General features: G+C 45.5%; 1 protein-coding gene across 1 annotated transcript; it reads left to right on the top strand.

Annotated features, from left to right (window-relative positions):
* The first annotated feature begins 1706 nt into the window (after positions 1 to 1706).
* POF1B (POF1B actin binding protein) lies at positions 1707 to 18211 on the top strand. The gene is given in 15 exon segments (XM_040614107.1): positions 1707 to 1974; positions 1976 to 2209; positions 7536 to 7574; positions 8033 to 8134; positions 9786 to 10001; positions 11275 to 11402; positions 12412 to 12439; positions 13439 to 13513; positions 14335 to 14427; positions 15312 to 15425; positions 15595 to 15747; positions 15851 to 15961; positions 16600 to 16728; positions 16987 to 17060; positions 17344 to 18211. Coding segments are annotated over 15 exon segments (1830 nt in total). The 5' UTR covers positions 1707 to 1770; the 3' UTR covers positions 17474 to 18211.
* The last annotated feature ends 255 nt before the right edge of the window (positions 18212 to 18466 follow it).

An 18466-nucleotide genomic window follows, 5' to 3' on the forward strand; every position in this document is an offset into this window, starting at 1 on the left:
CTTAACCCTCTCTTCCTCAACCCCTTCAGAGAGTTTCCCAACCTCATATGACAAATAATTTAAATAATTTCAGCCTAGACATCAGAATATAATGTTCTTGTAGTGGTCTTCCCAAGTGTGTATTCTTCTGTCCTGTTTTATATCAAAATACTGTTTTGTTCCTCCTGGCTGGGACAGCAAGGACAGCAAGAACTCATACTGAACAGGTTAGCGCCCCGTGAGATACAGAACACAGTATCATTCTTGGTTTCAGATGTACATAAAGCTTTGGTCACATTAAAATTCCAATGCTTTGTTTGAGGCTCTTCATTAACTAGTACAGATCACTGTGCATATATTACTGCTGTTATTATTTATGACTCCAATAATCCTTACCACATCTACAGACTTTTCTGGAAGTTATTTCGTATTTCCATTACAATAGGATGACCGAGGGCTTGCTTTCTGCTGACCCTTGTAAGAAACTTCCAGGACACTATTAAACAGGGCAGTATATACTGCACGCTGGTAAGATTCTTGAGCTGGCTAACCAACCATGTTTGCTGTATTCTACATCACAGCAGTTTCCCCCCACCCCCCCACAAGGAGTATCACTGTAGTTTCCTACCTAAGCATAAAACAATGTCTTATGGTTTGTGTAGAGACTGGGCTGTTGTAACTATGTTTTGTTGCTGTCCAAGAGGGGGTCTTTTAAAAACTGTTTTGTAAATACGGAATTGTTGTAGGACCTCATCCTAAAATTCATAGCTTCCCAAGTACCTGTTGAAGAGCTTTGTGAGCTCTTTTTAATTTGAGACGGAGCTTTCAGTGAACAGCCAACGTAACACCGTGTAGAATGAAACGCAGCAGGTGTTGCTCAACTGCGTCACAGGTGTTTTGCTTAGCACGAGGTACTGCACACACTGTTTTTTGTTCTGTGTGACTTTGAAGCATAGTAAGCATGTAGGGGAAACAAACTGACAAAATTAAGAATCTAAGGTTTATTATTACGAGCAATATTTATTACACAAGTTTCTACAATTATGTTATTGCTACATTACCTTGCAGAACATAGTTATGTTCTCAGCTGGGGCTTGCCCGATGCAGCCAAAGGAACCCGAACCAAAATATGCCGGATTGAGAAACTAACTGGAGCTGCCGTTCTTCCGTACGAGCGAGCTCTGGGGCGGTGGCACCGGGGCGGGCTGGGGGGCGCGCAGGGAGCGGCGGGCAGCGCACCGGGGGTTCGCTGCGCGGCGGGCGGCTCCGCGGGGACTTCGTAGCTTACTGCTAGAGCGGTTTCAGGCTGCTAACTATGTATTTGCGCTCCCCCTACACGCGCTGCAAACAGGTTAATAACAACGGGCTCTATTACTCAGTGTCACGCTTTATTCTCTGCTTTTTCCATTAGCGGGGTTTCCGCGCGGTGCCGTACCCGCCGCCGTGAGCCGAGGGCGGTGTCTGCTCCTCTGAGTGCTCGGCCAGGCAGGACCCGAAGGCGGCACGGGAAGGTGCCCGTGCGGCAAAGCAAGCCCGGGCCGCCTGTCCCCCGGCCCGGCCCGGCGCGCCCCCGCTGCGCCCTCCTGCCGGCGGCCGGGCGAGTCCCGGTGCGCGGCAGCGGCGGGCGCGCTGCCCGGGGCGGGGGAGGCGGCCCAGGCCCTGCCGCCGGAGGTGTGTCCCGGCCTAGGCGCGGCTCTCCCGCAGGTACTAATCCCCGGCCTGCCCCAGCTGCCTTCTGTATTTGCCGCCCCGGAGCCGGCGGGCCGGAGCGCGGCGCGGCCCACGGCCGCCATGTACGGGGGCCAGCAGCAGCTGCAGCCCCTCGCGCCGCCCCCGCACCTGCAGCAGCAGCAGCAGCACCACTACTACCGCCGCCAGCAGCACTACAGCACGCTCCCCGCCGCCCGGCGGCCCCTGCCCTGCCCGGAGCCGCTGCCCCGGCCCCTGCCCTGCCGGGAGCCGCCGCCCTGCCCGGAGCCGCCGCCGCCGCCGCGCCCCCCCGCCGTGCCGGGAGCCGCCGCCCTGCCCCGAGCCGCCGCGGCCCCTGCCGTGCTTCGAGCCCGCGCCCCAGCAGCCGCAGGACAGCAGCCCGGCGTGCGACCGGGTGCGGACCTACGGCCCCGGCTGCCGGCGGGTGAGCGCCGCGTCCTGCTCCTCCCGGGCGGCCTCGCCGCTGGAGTGCGCGCACGGCTACCAGCAAGTCGGCTCCGGCTGCGACCCGCTGCAACAGGTACGGCGGCTGCCGCCGGGTCTCCGGCCCCGCCGCCCGCCCCGGGCTGCGCCGCCGTGCCCCGCTGCCGCCCGGGCTGAGGCGGCGTCGAAGCCGAAGGCCGCCCCGGGCTGGAGGCGGCTGCGGGGCTGCCCGGTGGGGAGCGGGGGTCGGGGCGGAGCGGGGGCCCGCGGGCCGCCCTGCCTGTGCCCGGGGTGTGCTTTGAAAAAGTGGTTTTACCTCAGGCTGAGCGGAGGGGGCACGGTCGTGGCCCTGGCGGACTTTGAAAACACGCGGCCCCGCCACAAAACCCCTCTCGGGGGGGGGGGGGGGGGGGGGGACAGGACGGGACGGGACACACGATGGCTGTGTCGCGCCGGCGGGGGAGCGCGGGCTGCGGCGGGGAGGGCCGGACCGCGCCGCCCTGAGGGGCCCGGCCGCGGGGCTTCGCCTCGGGCGGCCTCTGTACCCCAAAGGCGCCGTTTAATTAATCCGTTCATGGCGGGTGGGCTGTGGGCCTGCGGGGCCGCAGCGGCGGGAGCGGGGCAGGCGGCTGAGGGGCGCCCGCGGCCCGGCCGGGGTCTTGGCGCCTGAGGAGCCCCCTGTGACCCACTGCCCTTTAGGCGGGTTCTCCTTTGGACTTCCCCTTCCCGTTTAATTTTGAGCGGATCGGTCAGGCCCGGGTCAGTTTCCTGTTGGCAAGGCCTGGATTTTGTTTTAAATCGATTTCAGACACCCGCGCCGTGCTGCGGCGGCTTTGCCTCGGGGGTGGCCCCGGGTGCGCGCCCGCTGGGGCGGCGGTGCCAGCGGCAGCCGCGGCGGGAAGGGCTCCGCGATGTGGCTCGGCACGTTGTGTGGTCTTCAGGGAATGGCTTGAATAAGTTAATGGAATTTTAACAATGTGTGATTGATATCTTGGCTAAATCTTAAAACTAGGAACCAGTGGCTTAAGAACAGCTTCGACTAAAAAGGAGAAAAGGAGATGAGAATTTATTCTTAGCCATTTTTTTCTCTTACACCTCAGGCTGTCATTAGTAGAAGTGGCACTGGTATGCTGTACTCGATACCATAATGTATGTTTGTTTCAGTTGAACTCCTGTTTAATTTTCTTTCCTGCGGTATAAACATACTTCCCTCTGAAAAAGAATAGGAATTAAGATCAATGTGAAATCTGATTTCCTTTTAAAGCCATATTTGCATAGTTTAAGGGCTGCCTTCTCCTGCAGGATGGCTTCTGCTAAATTCTGGAAAGTGAGCGGCTTCGCTAACAGCTTTACGTGGCTTGGGTCTGACAGACTCATTCCCGCTGTATCAAAGCTGTTAATCCCTCTCCTGAAAGATGTAGGGCAGGAGTGTAAACACGGGTCTCACCTTCCAGATAAGTGATCTGCTCAGCTAGCTTAGATGATAGTCTGAATTGAGTTCAATTAATTAAATATTCATTAGAATAAATACTGCAGTCTCAGGCTTCCTCTACTTAGATAAGCTTGTGAACAATTTGATTACAGGCTCAAATGTTGTCTCTGCTCTATGAAGTATGTTTAATTCCAACTTCTGTTTTAGTCACTGAATCCATTAAGTCGTGCTGATGAAAAATAATTTCTTGCTGAAGCGTTTTGCTGGATTAAAGACAAAAGAGGGTGTAGTTCAAATCAGGCTTTGTGTGGACTGCAGTTTTACTGGTGGAGAGGGAAGGTGCTTAATACAGATTATTAGGACATTATTAAAGAGGAAGAGTAACAGGGAAGTCAGCTGGGAGTAGACAGAAGTTGCGTACTTGGTGCTGAATGGAGCTGTGAGGAGGAAGTGCTGGGAAGAGTGTAGGAAGCTTTCAAAGAGGTGATTCAGTTGTCCTTTGTGCAGATCGTGTATAGCTGCATGAACTGAATAATGTAGTGATACCTAACTCACACAGATGTTTTAATTTAACATTAGAATTTTCAGTTAATGGCAGCCTAGAGGTGTAGTGTAAGCTTCTTACTGTTGATAAGGCAAGGGCTGTCTTTGAGCAATATGTAATGAACTTCTGCAGAGCTTTTGTAGATAAGTGATAAAAAATGTCTACATCACTGTTGATACTATTTAGTCACGTGGTTGGTGTGTTCCATTGTATTTATGCACATTTTTAATAAGCTAGAAGGAAGGTAAATTCAAAATCAGTGTGTGCAAATAGTACACATGGTGGTCTGTTTTGTGGTTCAGGATTCTGTCTTTTTATCCTTGATGTGGAAGCCAAATGCTGCTCCCAGAAATGGCAAGTTTTGTCTGGAGTAATTCACGGCAAATTTTGCTCTTGTCTGCTTGATCTAAATGAAGAATGTTTGGAATACATTCTCTTCCAGGACGGCTTACATGTATGAACGCTTTCACCACGGTCATGAAAAAATAATATAGGAAAAGGCACACACGAGATGCCTGCTGTCAGTGCAGGAGGCAAAATCCTGAAAGCCTTTGTAGGCATTGTCTACCCATTGTGAGAAATTTTGTAAGACCTTTTCAAGGGCTGGTGCTGTGAAGTGCTAAAGACTTTCACCTCCCACTGCGAGAATGGTATAGTATCAACCAGCTTGTCGGATTGGTCTGTATTGTTTGAAACAACCTCCAAATGTAGCTTGCCATTTCTGCATTTCAGCTGCCAAACGTAATTCGTAAATTGGGATTAGCTGACTTGGATCGCTTGTAATTTACAAGACAATACCTTACAGGTAAAAGGTTTTGACAGAGATTAAATTCTCACCTTAACCGATGGTTTGGCTGGAGATGAGGGAAACTTGTTGAAATAAGTTAGTATACTGATTGTTTTTGCATAAAATTTACATGCAATAACTGGATAAATCTATCAAATGCTTATTTCAGAATTTAAAGATCTTGAAGACTCGCAAAAATCATTATGGAAGTGCTAGCGTATACCTTTTGAAAAGATCCTATAAACAGACCCAGAATGACTGCTGAGGCAGTTATAAATCCCAAACCCAGTTGTGCCACTGAAATCCACGGTAGCACTGGGCTCTCCCCTTTAAAACCCCACCCTCCCTTCTTTCAGTTACAAAATACTACATCTCCAGAGCACTGTAGGACATCAGAGAGTGGCCTGAGCTGTGCCCCTTGGGAATGGTGGAAACCTGAAAATAGCTCGAGGTCATCTTCCATCACAGCGTACCCCCTGCAGCACACTTGCACAAGTGAAGGACAGGACGGGCCCCCGGGGCCTGGGGGGTGGCATCCCCTGTGCCCTGCCGGGAGCTGCCTGGGGGCAGTTCAGGCTGGTGCAGTCACCCGGTTTCTGGCTTCTCTGTTCCTGTCCAGCCTGCTTGGCTGGTGTGGGAGGAAGCGCAGGCAAGTCCCTGTTTGTAAAGGAGCGAGGGAAATGTGTCTGCACCGGAGTTCTTTGGAAATGAGAGTTTGGGTATCTTAAAAATAAGCATAATGTTATCCAAAAAAAAAAAGTTCTTAGGTTCTGTATAGTATTCCACATATGATTAGACTGCCCTTTTTGAATATTACAAAAGTATATTTCAACTTAAAATGCTGCAGTCTTCTCAGTTCTGAGTGTATGCCTCTGAGAACATGTAGGTAACTAGATAAAATAATTTTACATGTTATTGTCTCTGAACAAGTCAGTGTGAGTTACGTATTCCAAAGCCCTGTGGCAGCAGCATTTAGTTCCGCCAGGTTTGTTCCAACTTTTCAGTGCATTGAAAATGTAATTTCATGCAGAATGCTCGTCTCATTTTCATGTGCTGTACAATGGTTGTCAGCTCCAAACAGGAACAATTCCTGCTCTCCCATGGTGCTGGTATTGTAGCACCAGAGTGCTCCAGGACGGACAGGCTCGGTGCAAAGCTTGGAGCTGCCTCGTCTGGGTCAGAGGTGGGACTGGGAGTCAGGGGTACGCCTGCTGTGAAACTGGTGTGATGGAAGTGCCAGTGGGCATTCATTTTTGAAGTATTTTACTTCAAATTCTGTAGGTGTCAGAGTGATGTAGGAATTGGGCTGTACGTTGTAGACCTCCATATTGTCTCCTTTTGGTGTCAATATCCCAGTACAGAGTTTTCTGTTGGTGTCGGGGGGGTCCCTTCCTCGATGGACCTACCTCAAGTACACGGTATCTGGATGGAGGAGTAAGCAGCTTTCTAAGTTTTCTGCAGCAGTTACAATTTTGAGATTTCTTAATTACTATGATTGCTGCTCAAACAGTTTCTTTTCTACTTTGGTTTATCTTTCCTGGTGCTGTTATGATTTACTCTTGGGAGATAGGGAAAAACGCTTCAGGCTTCTACAGTTACGAAACAGTTCGCAACTGGAAACCTGACCTGCTTCAGAGCTGCTCTCACCCAGCTGGGGGTGTCTCCAAGACAACTGCAGTAATATAAACTTCCCAAGCACTGCCCATGGGTTAAAGGAAGAAATGTTTTATTATGAAAATGGAAGTTTGTACAGTGAGGAAGAATAAATAGTGTGCTGTAAACTAACGGATTGCCCAGTCCTTTGGTAAGATTCAGTGGGAATTTTACTTGCTTGGATAAAGAACAAGATGTGGAGACTTCAAGCGATGTGTATGATTTGTTACAACTGGTGGTGGTCCACAGAATGGAAGTCAGTGTCCGCAGTAGTTTGTAGACAGTGCTGGGGGAAAAAATCTATTTGAAAATGAACAAAACTGCTGCCACTTGTGGATTTCTGTAGCTTAAAAAGGCCTATTTAAGTTTTCATTCAAGAATGTGCAGATTTTCCACATGGTCATCTTTGTTCTTAAGTGTCAATTTTGGAATTTTGTGACCACTTTTTGAAACAGTTGTCACTGCTGGGTGCAAACCTGCCGTGGTTTGTTGGCAGTTCCTCTGCCCTTTCATTTCAGTGTTTAAGCAAAATACAAGTTTTCTTCCCTTGGTGAAAGAAAAAGTCTTTAAGATGCACATCTATTTACAGCACCTGACCTTGGTTTGTGACATGAAAGACAGTGTCTGTGGAATAGGGACATGGGATCCTTGAAGACCTAGTCCAGTATGTCAGCTTGGATTTGTATCCTATTCTGTCGGCACTTACAGAAAATAAGGACTTACTCCTTCAGACCCGCAAAGAGGTGACGGAGAAAAAACACTCTCAAAACTGAGAGTTGCAGGTTGTGTGCTGCCACGCTGTACGTGGGGCATCTCCTTCGGGGTGGAAAGGCCCTGGCTTTGCAACACTTCTGGGGGTTTTGGCCAGTGGATCTCAGTAAGTTTCCAGCTGATGACCATATTCAGATTACTTTGGGAATCCATGTAAGCCTAACTCTTGAGCATAAAAAGTTATAGAGATTGAAGCACAGTAATCACTGAATCGTTGCTTTTTTTCTTCCTTGCAGGGCACTGTTCGAAGGATTATTATTGAGAATCCTGATCAGGTAGGAGAACTGTTTAGTGCTGGTGTTCTGCTTGTGTAACTCTTCCTCCCTTACCCTGATTTGGTAAAAGTGCTCAGCTGTTTCCATCTGTGGATGCTGAATATTTTGAAATCACGTGGCCCGTATCGCTGATGGTGAGAGATGAAATGATTAGGGATTGAAAATCCTATGGAATTGCCAGTCAGGCTTCCCACCTCTCAGCAGTTAAGTCTCTGTTAATATCCTTCAGTCGTACTGCTAGCACAGATTGATTTCTAACTGTTTGAGTCTAGATGGAAGCACAGTGGTTTGTTTCCAAACAGACATACACTCAAATGTACATATCTCAACAAATTATCTCAAAGTATATGTGTCTTCAAATTATAAAAATAGCTTGTATTTTTTTAGGCAAAATTACACTGATTTTGAATTTGCTGCTTGACAACATTTATGAATGTTTTTATTAAAATGCTTTACAGGAGCCATTATCCCCATTTCTTAGAGGGGGCAACTTCTTTCCTGGAAATAATGTCATCTATGAAAAGACTATAAGAAAATATGAGCTATTAAATCCCCACCAAGTAAGTTGGTTGTTTATATTACCTACTGCAAAAGAAAACTGAGATGGTAGCAGAAAATTAATGTTTTTGGGGGGTGGGGCGGGACTATTGTCAACCTGAGAATTGCCTTGTTGAGGTACAGGGGACATTCTTAAAGTAATGAAAGTGCCTCTGTAAGGACAGCAGAAGTTGGAACATTTGCTACGTTTTTATTAAAAATGTATTTCAGACCAACAATGAAAATGGTTGTTGTATCGTAAGCACTGTCAGTCTGAATACTGACTGATAATTAGTTTCTTGCAGTAGCTCCACAACAAAATTACCAATATAAATTTGTACAAAAACTGAATTGAAAAAAAATTTTTTTCCCTCATTCTTGAAAAAATACATTTGACAAAGCTGTCTGAAATTTCATCTTGGAATGGTGTTCTGTCAATAACAAAAATACTATTTTTTTATTGCTCTGAAACATGGTTTTCAACAGGAAAAAAACTGAAATGAAGGGTATTTCAGTCTGATTTCTCTTGTCTGGGTTTGGTTTTGTTTTTTAAAACTGAAGTTTTTGTGCTGTTCTGGATTTTAGATAAATCAGTTGTAATACTCGTTCTCTGGAGTGGAAAGGGGGGGGAAGTAGTAATAATGAATAATAGCTTTTTTCCCACAGATGGTGCAAAAAAAACCCCAAACCCCACAATAAAAAAAAGTGTGGAATCTAGTCCTGGAAACCGTATTTCTATGTGCTTTGTTACCCAGGGTATATCTGGATTCAAGTCAAATCAGGAGTATAAGTTTTGACACATTTCATTTTTATGCTGCACCGTGGTCTGGGGCCATGCAACTAGATTTTGTTCAGGTGAAACGAAAATGTGTTGAAAGTGCACCCACTGTGCTGTGACTGCTAACGGGTGTGCAGCCCTTTCACAACCTGCTGTAAAACCTCCTCGGATCTGCAGCATGTCAGCGTTGAAGGATTTGCATTTATATACTTTGAAGCAGAATATGTGATTTTTAAAGTAAACTTGTAAAAGCCATGATCTAGACAAACAAGTTTGCTGAAATCAGTAATTTTCAGTGTTTTGACTGGAACACAGGTTAGTTTCTAGTTTATTGTTTTGGTCAGTGTATTGTAAACAGCACTTTTCTCAGATGAGGCAAAGACAGGTGTCCATATGTACTGTACGCTCTGACTCTGGAATTGCTGAAAGCATTTATAGGGGAAATGTCTTGAGCCATTTCCCATGCAAGTTTTTTTCTGAAATGATGAAAACACAGTAAGTAGTTCAACTGGTGCTCCTTTTTAATCTCTAAAATACTTCATGAAACAAGAGACACATGACTTAAGTTAAATACTGGAGGTTCCCTTTGCTTGAGTATGTTAGGAGTAACAACATACTGAAATATACAACTCGGGAAAGGTGTCTCTTCTGTGCTTTTCATGTGCAGCTACTAAAATTTGAGGAGTTGGTGAATCATGACCTTAAAGTATGAAAGTGTGAGGCAAACTCATGTTCAATTAGGAAAAAAAGCAACTTTATTAGGATTATTAAAATATCTGAAACTGTCACCAGTCTTTCCAAGTAAACCCACATTTCATTAATTTATATATTCATATTAAGCTTCTATCTCATCAAGATGTGTCTAGCAGCTTGAAAAAATCCATCCTTGTTTCTAGGAGAAGCAGTATCAGTTTTCCCACCAGTGTCAGATTCCCCAGGCAGCCGATCAGTGCCATGTGGCCCAGCCCTGCCAGCACTCCGAGCCGTCCCCGGTCACTCACCAGTGCCAACAGACACAGACCAGCAGCCCTTGTGAAATAATTCCAGTCTCTGTGAGTGATGACTGCAGAGGAAACACAGTGAGGAGGGTAACAGTTCAAACCCGTGAACCGGTAAGAATCATTTTCTGAATGCTTTACTGTTCAGAGTATGAATAATACACAGGCACATAAATTTGCTATCTCCAATCTCAAAAGTTTTTGTTTAAACTCATAGTAATTAAGCACCATTGTAAAGTAAACAGTAGAGTTTGTCTGTTGCAGGCAACTTCTTGGTATACTGTGACTGCAGATGTTGTCTAGGACTGTCCAAGACTTCGTCACGTGCTGTTAAGGAAACAAAAAAAACCAAAAAAAAAAAGCAGCTGTTTTAGATATTGTATCCTGTTTCTAGCTGGCACTGACCTGTGCTTAGGTATACTGACTGATCATCCTTCTCTTACCTTCTAAATGTGTTAAGCCATGCTGGTTTGTTTGTTTTCCTTGTCTGGGAGTGTTACCCCTTGACTGAGTCAGCTTTCATGTCAGTTGTCACACAACAAAGATCAGTAACGCAAGGCCTGTGCCTGTAGCTCTGGAGAGACGATATGTAACTTTATAAACTCTGCATACATCACTTCAGGATCGCTTCCTACCTGAACTCTTTGGTAAGGACTTCAAATGTATTTCAGTTTGGTGTAGAAGTGTTTGACACAGATTCACTGGAAGCACAAAACTGGCTTCCTTTGCCCTTCATTTTCCAGCAGCTTGCAAGTTCGGGAGTTTCTAAGGGGTGCAGGCAGCGTGCTGTCCGTGCGTACTGTCGGTGCAGCTGGCAGCGTGGCCGGCCTTCCTGGGCATCCACGCAGTGCGCGGGGAGCAGGGCAAAGACACTTGGTGACAGCAGTGTTAGACCTCTGCGGAATCCTCCCGAGCCAGACGCTCCCGTAAAGCAACTCGGGTACGCTCTGTTTGGGTTGTGGCTGAAATTCTTCTGTTCACAAATGTAAACGTTTGAACTGGGGCAATACAAATACCATCTTTGCAGTGGGGAATCTTGAACCCAGCTGGTTTTATCTGGGTGCTGCCCACAGGCGTTTTATCCACCACAGCTATGGAAGCACGTCTGTTAATGAGAGATCCCAATTCTCAACGGTTTCCACGTTAGCATAATGGTGAAGATGCTGCAGGAGATACTACTTTGCATATTTCTTGTTGTTGTAAAAGAAGTAATTTCTGTATAGTGTACTGAAAACCAGAAGACATGAAAGACTCAATACCAAGGAAAAGAAAAACAAATTGCAAATTAGTAAGAGCAAACAAACCCAATATTTGTAGCATTTTCATGTTCACCTTTCATCCCAAAGAAGGGAACTCAATTGTGACCTTTTTGCCTATCTTCTGCTAGGTGAACTGCTCTCAGGAAAATGGTGACCAGCTGGACTGCCGCTACTTCGGGGAGCTCCTTGCTGAACTGAACCGCAAAACCAACGACTTGTACAGTTGTTTACTACAGCATGTGGAAAAGATAGGAAGGTACTGGCATTCTGTCTGTTCTGTTGCTTTTGTATTCCAGAAATGCTAGCAGTGCACAGTTGAGAGGACAGTACTGTTGGCAAGTTGTTTTTGTTTTCTTCCCTAACAACTAGAATTGACTGTGTATTTTACACATTGATCTAATCTGCTGAGTAACTCGGGGCATAAAATTGCAGTAAGCCAAGTAAATTCAAAATTGTTTAGACTGTATGCACTAGAGTTACGTATCCCATGCCCGTCTGCACATAGAGCAAACAAGTACACTTACAGCATGCGCCGATGTGTATTTAATGATAAATATACATAACCCAATATATAAATAACCCAAATATCCCAACCCCCCCAATGTTCCTTTGTTCTGTCACGGCGTTGTGTTATGTCATGTCCTGGATTAGGAGATGGCCACCCTAAGGCATAAAGCTCAGCATTTACACACAAATTAACGTTAAGCGCGTATTCTGCAGAGCCCTATGGACTGTCTTTGGAAAGAAATGCAGATTCACAGCAGCCAGTAATCTGAGTCTTCACAATGTCCTCGCCCTTCCCTCCCAACCACCGTTCCCTCACGCTTTCCCCCTCACTGCCAGGCTCCTTTGGTGCTTTCTGAGGTTACTGAAATAGGAAAATGGTCCCACAGCAGGGGAAAAGTGGAATTTAAGCATCACAAAAAACCTGATGCTGCCAAGTAAACACTTCAGGCATGTCAATACATTGCAGCATAGTTCTGGGTAAACCATTACCCAGCCTATTAAGAATGTAATTGGGTTAACTGCCCAAAGAAATGGAGATGGTTAGCCTGTGTTAACTGTACTGCTCTTAGTGTTCCGGTCTCCTCGGAGATTTCTATACGGAGTTGTATTTAATAGTGCATGTTGCCTGGCACCTTAAAAGAAAGGTAACAGCTCGTAACCTGATAATCTTCTTATAGTTGCGAATGTGGGTATGAATTCTTAAAAGTTCTCCCGGAGCTTTGTGTTAACTGGTCCCCTGGATTTTGTCTGTTTTACAGGAACAATGACATCGAGTTTACGTGTCAGGTAAGCATCAGGTGTGCTCTGAGCAAGCCATTCCCTAACATGCAGTGTTAATGTGGCTCTTCATGCAAATTAACCAACCCAGTTTAAATTAAGGATGTTGTTCTTTGTTAGTTAAAGGTTCCTGCTTGTTAATAACATTCGGAGACTGAAACCTACTGCTAGGCGTGTATTTGCAAATGTGGTAATACTGAAAGAAAACTTTAATCATTTGCATTATTCCAGTACGAGAGTCAGATTTTGGAAGTCTTTCCTGTTGTGCCTGTAATGGTTTCAGTATAAACCAACCACCACTACATGTATTTTCAGTACACAGAGTGCTTTTCTCTGAAGGATCTTTCATGCTCTTGCCAATAAAGCTGCTGTTCAGGCACGTGTGCTGCCGTGTGCTCCTAAGAAGCGAAGCGTATTGCCTCTTGCAGAAAGGAGAGGAACCTAAGCTGAGAGAACAGACTGCCCAAGTCTCCAGAAAGCTCATTTTTGTGAATCAGGCCGTGACAGAATGATCAGCACCTCTGATCTTTAAAGGCATTGGGTGTATATGGCAGAAATACTTGTGTAGGATTAAACTACATGAAGCAATGCCACTTAACCACTGGCAGCATCTCCTGTGATGGGTTGGTCATCTCTTGTTTATTGACAGTCTGTTCACTGTTTAGAAACAGGAGGTTTGCTCCAGTCACCAAGTGCTGGGCGTTCTGTTTTAGCATCAGCTATTATTTCTTGAGAGGATTGTTTTGAATACTGCTTTTAAAATAAATGTTAAACTTAATGATTTGAATATATGCCTCATGTATCACTTCATCTCAGTTTTTATATGCCACATATATAAAGAGTTTGGAAATCTTCTGGATACACTTTGATCTATTTTCATTCTTACTTGCCTCATACTAAACATGTTTCTCATAGTAGAACTGTGTAAATAATGAAGAAACCACATTATGATCTGCCAGACAAAATCCTTAATCAAGATGTCTCCCCTTTCCTCTCTTCTTTACTTAGACTGAAGATGTTGAAGATTTAATTCCCAAAGGACTGTCTGAGGCAACAAAGCAGCAGATTCGTTATCTCCTCCAGGTATGTGAGCGGGGTGGAGGGCGTGTGGTACAGTAACTCGGAACAGTAGAAGCTGGCTTACACGTACCAGGGCTTACATGCACACGACGTACTTCACTCCATACTGCTTACTCCTTTTTTTCCAGTGTAAGTGGTATGGAATCAAGACAGGTGGCCTCAAGTGACATGTTGTGGCAGTTGGTTCCAGACTACTTGTGTATTCTAAACTGAGCTTTACAGGTGGTTTTTTGTGGTTTTGTTTTGCTGGAAATCATCTTGGCTTTAGGTTAGAGAACACAGAACTTCCACCGTTTTACTTGCATGTGTTGTCTATTACTACTTTAAAAGCTAAAGGCAAGCCGTAGGTGATTGATGGAATGCTGGCTATCAGTTGCCAGCTACACATAATGCTTCTAACTTGGTGGCTCTCGCCTTTTGCCAATGTTCTGGTTAAAAACCTGTGACACAGCGCAGAGTTCTGAGGTGTGCTTAGGATGTTCGGTAACAAACCCCAATAACTGTTCCTGGTGTGGTTCCACTGCTGCTTCTGGTCTTGTTCTTTAGCTCCCTCACCTCAACCTGCCTTCTCAGCCGCCAGCCACATGGGTTTGGCTGTAAGACAGCAACGGAAGGTTCGGATAATGGTTGTTTATTTAGTTCCTTCCTAGCACTGTGTGTTCTCAGCAGTGTGATCTGTAGAAAAATGCACCTCTTCACGAAGTGCTTTGAAGACAGCTGATTGGAATTGGCCCCTGCCTTTACAAAACATGAAAACCAGTGCTGTAGCTTGAATCTCACTGTCTAATTACTCAGGAGTATTCATTTTCATTTTTTCCTCTTAGATGAGAGTGACATCAGATAAATCTTTGAGACTTGTGCTTTCTACTTTCAAAAATCTACGTGAAGAGCTTCGCCACTTGCAGGATGACTTGGGGGTAAGCCGTATTTTTCGGTTCTTTTGGCCTTGTCTGTTTTTTACCTGTCAGTAGGAAAGCTGTTACGATAAAATTTAAGTTGTGAAGTCCAGGCTTCAGTTGCTTTAGTGAGAGTGACTAGTTTATTAAGGGACTTGCAGGACGCATGCAGTGGGTGAGGTTCGTTTTCGATTTGCTGAAGCCTAAAAACCCAAGTGCCTGCAAAGGAAGGACCCTGCTGAGGGAGATTCGATTCAGGCTCTGAACTGGTACATACTGTGCCCTGTGCGGCTGTATGGACTGGGGTTCTGCTTTCCACGTGCACAAGGCGCGTAACACCAGGCGCCTGTTGACTAGTGCTGGTCCAGGAATCGGGAGCCCTTGGTTCCATTCACTCCTGCCAGTTGTATTTCCCGCTCCACAGGAAGCCTGTTGTCAGCAGTTAACAACTCCAGTGTTCTCCCAGGGTCCAGGCATCCCCGTTTGGAAGCTGGAGCTCTGTGGCTACTGCTGCGGACTGCAGCTAATTACCGCTGGGAAAGCAGAAACATCGTCCACAGCAGCCCCAGTACTGGGCACCGCTGGGTACTCCACAGCATGCTCTTGCGAAATGCAACATTTGGCTGCCTTGAACACAGAACAAGGAGCCTGTGCAGTGCAGTGGTCTTAGCTTTGGAGTTTTTGTTGGGTTCTCGTGTTCTCGTTAGTAACTGTGAGTAATTTTGTCTACAATACTACAGTGACAGGCAACTGTATGCTATGTAGTTAAAAACCCCTACGTTTCAAGAAAATTGTGTATTTTCTCTGTTATAAAACATCACTTACTAGTTAGTATGATGCATTGTGAAAATGGGAAATTTACTGAAAAATTGCAGCTATTGACCTTAAACGCTTCTGTCTTACAGAAGTTAGAAACTGACAGTGTCTTACTTAAGAAGGATTTGGCTTTTAAAGATTCTCAAGTGAAAGAATATGAAACTATGTTGGCTTCGTTGAGAGAGAATAATCGTCAGCAACAGGTAAATCTAAAAACGTGTTTTCAGTGTAATTAGTGTTGGCCAAAAACTACAGTATGCTGAGTTCTGAGTATTCCAAGTAACTGCGGCCTGGTACCCATTTGTGTACGTGTGTGACCCTGCTGCTTCCCTAAGGAACACCGTGCATTCATTCCACTCCCCTGCTTTCCAGCAGGGACTGCGAGACAGCACTGCAAGATGTCGCTCTCTGGAAGAACAGCTCCTCTCCCTTCGGCTCAGTGAGGGAGAGAAGGACTGTCAGCTGAAGGAACTGGAGTACTGCAAGCGTGCCTTGGAGCAGGAGATCCAGAGCCTCCGGCTGCAGGTAACGGGCTGGCTCACCCCGTGTTCGGCAGCGGCTACGCACAGATACGGATGCATTAATGTGTGGGAGTTCACTATGAAAACTGTCGTTCTGTTTTCTGTAGACCTGCTCTAGCCCAACACTGCAGACCACCACAGACGAACTCTCCAGCCGTTACGTGGAGATGATCAATAACTTGAGAGAGGATAAAGATCGTGAGATCCGCAGCCTGAGGGTGAGTTGTTTAACTTGGCACGTGCGTGTTCTTCACCTCGCGTGACTGCGCGTAAGCAGATGCTTTTTTAACTAAGGAACACAAAAGATCTGCCCTATGTACTTGTGTGTCTTTTGGTTCTGTAATTACTTTATACATAGACACTAATGATGGCTTAGAAACCCTTATGGTAGAACATAAAACTGTGATTTAAAAAAAAGTACAGTTCCTTGGATGTACAAATTAGGGATTAATCGGCTCGTAAGGGGATATTTTGCGTGTCTTGCTGAAGAAAGAAACCAGCCAAAAGACACCCAACAGAAAACAAAAATAAATCTCAGTCAAAATTGTATGTAGGAAATCTCATTTAAATCATTGTAGTTAATTTTACCACCCTGGAAGCCAGTTCAACTTGTTCAGTCTTGTACCAGCTTTACTGAGTTTTAAAACTATTAAATTGATATTGGGCAGAATTTAGTCCAGTTAGCACTTTCTGAATTTACTGTGCAGCTCAACTTTGTTATTTGAAAATCACTGCATTTTACTGCTCATGATTTTAATGAAAAAAAACCCAAACCACAAAACATCCAGAGACAAACTGAAAGGTCACCTGCAGGGAGCCCCAAACACCTAACTGTTCCTCACCGTATGTTTGACAGGCTCAGTTATGCCAATTCCAACAAGACATATCAAGGAGAGAAGGAAATAACAATGACTTGCAAATAAGGCTGCAGGAACTGACATCGATGTTGGAAGAGAAAGATGCTTTTATTAAGCAACAGCAAGAGGTAAAATAACACAACTTACTTCTATTTAAGCTTCCAGTTAGGCTGTAGGTGGGCGCTTCCTGGGAATTCGTTTGTACGCTCCCGGCTCAGGAATCGGGGTTAGGATTTTCTGTAACTGAACGCTGTTCCTCGGCCAGCCTTTTGGAAGGACAGACTTCTTTTTGAGAAGAATTTCTGCAAATACATTGTTGTGACTTTAGTGAACTAATCCTTCAGAAAACATTATTTCATTTGAATGTTTACTTTTGGTTTTCTCAGGACCTCTTCAGATTGAAGCATGAGAAATTATCCGGCAGTCAGTCCCCCGGTGTAACAACCATCATCACCAAGAAGTAATGTAGTTATTCACCTTTCTTAAAAATACATCCTTTTGTTTTTCTATTGCATATCCTCTATGAGGCAAGTTATTCCTGCAGGTATCTTAATGCTGCCTCTTCAACTCGAAGGGGAACAGTCGCGGTAGTATTGGATCCTCCCGGGACAGGAAAACCTAAGGTGGCCGTTTCCGTGGCTGTGTTACCTGCTCAGTTACTAGTGGAAGTCTGGGGGGATTAATGACTGGAAGTTCACGATTTGGCTACACGTTTGCAACTCTCTTCAATGTCTTTAATACAGGTACAGGAATCAGTATCCTATCCTGGGTCTCCTGTCTGATGACTACAAGGTTACATCGCCTGTCAACAAATCACAAACTGTTGTGATCGAGAGGACTGGAGAGATATGGAAACATGTAAGTTTACCTTAGAGACTGTTCAGTCTCTGAAACTCCAGAGTATTTGATTTAACTTCAAAGAAAGTATTAGCCAAAATTTTCCTTAAGAGAAAGCCACAGGGTTAATTTAACCTGGTTGCAGAAAGCAAAGTGACTGATCATAGCCAAGGAACTGTACTGCCAGGCGGCAGTAATTGTTGGGTGGAGTGTAAATAAAATACCCTTCCCTGGTTTTCTCTGACACATGATGACCTTAACAAACGAAGTGGCGTGGCTCTAGGGCGGGCTCCGCCCTCGCACAGGGCCTCTTTGGGCGTCCCAGGCCTGGGGACCTGCCTCGGTGTGTAGGAACTTCTTCCGTGCAGTGCTCCCGGCTGAGGGAGGGCAGTGTTCCTCCTCTGCGTCACGAGCAGCAGCGACTCCGGCCTAGTGCTAGAACAGGTTAAGCACCACATCCCCGAAACCTGCGCTCAGACAGGGCAGAGTGACCCAGGAAAGGCAGAGGAGTGGTGACTTTGAAGAGCGAGTCAAAATAAAAATAGGAAACAGGCCTGCAGAAGGTATTTATATTATAGGGCACGAGGTAATTGAAGGTGAAACACCTGGCGTGTTCTACAAAGGGATGTTACCTAGAGTAGGGGTAAGAAAAGAAAAGGCAGAGAGGTCACTGCCAAACTGGAGGTTTTTTATGACTGATCTCTAAAATACTCATCCAGTTATATTGCAACCCAGCAAAACGTCAAGGAATTAAACATTAATAAAGAAATCACAAAAAAAAAAAGGTCAGGCCCCCTCCCTCCTAGCTTACATGAGAAGTCAGTCATACTTTGCATTATAAAAAAATGGCAAAGATGAGCGTACGCTGCATTTGAAGAGATCAGTATTATTACATGAATGAAAGTGTGTGATCTTTGTTTCCCAAGGTCTCTGTCAATCACTAGTGCAAGTCTCAGCTGAAACAAAATTACTTTGCTGCCAGACGCACTTGAGAAGTGCCAATTTCACCTTTACTCCAAGGCTCACAAG

The sequence above is a fragment of the Falco naumanni genome, chromosome 14, assembly GCF_017639655.2.
Source record: "Falco naumanni isolate bFalNau1 chromosome 14, bFalNau1.pat, whole genome shotgun sequence".
Classification (NCBI taxonomy): Eukaryota; Metazoa; Chordata; class Aves; order Falconiformes; family Falconidae; genus Falco; species Falco naumanni.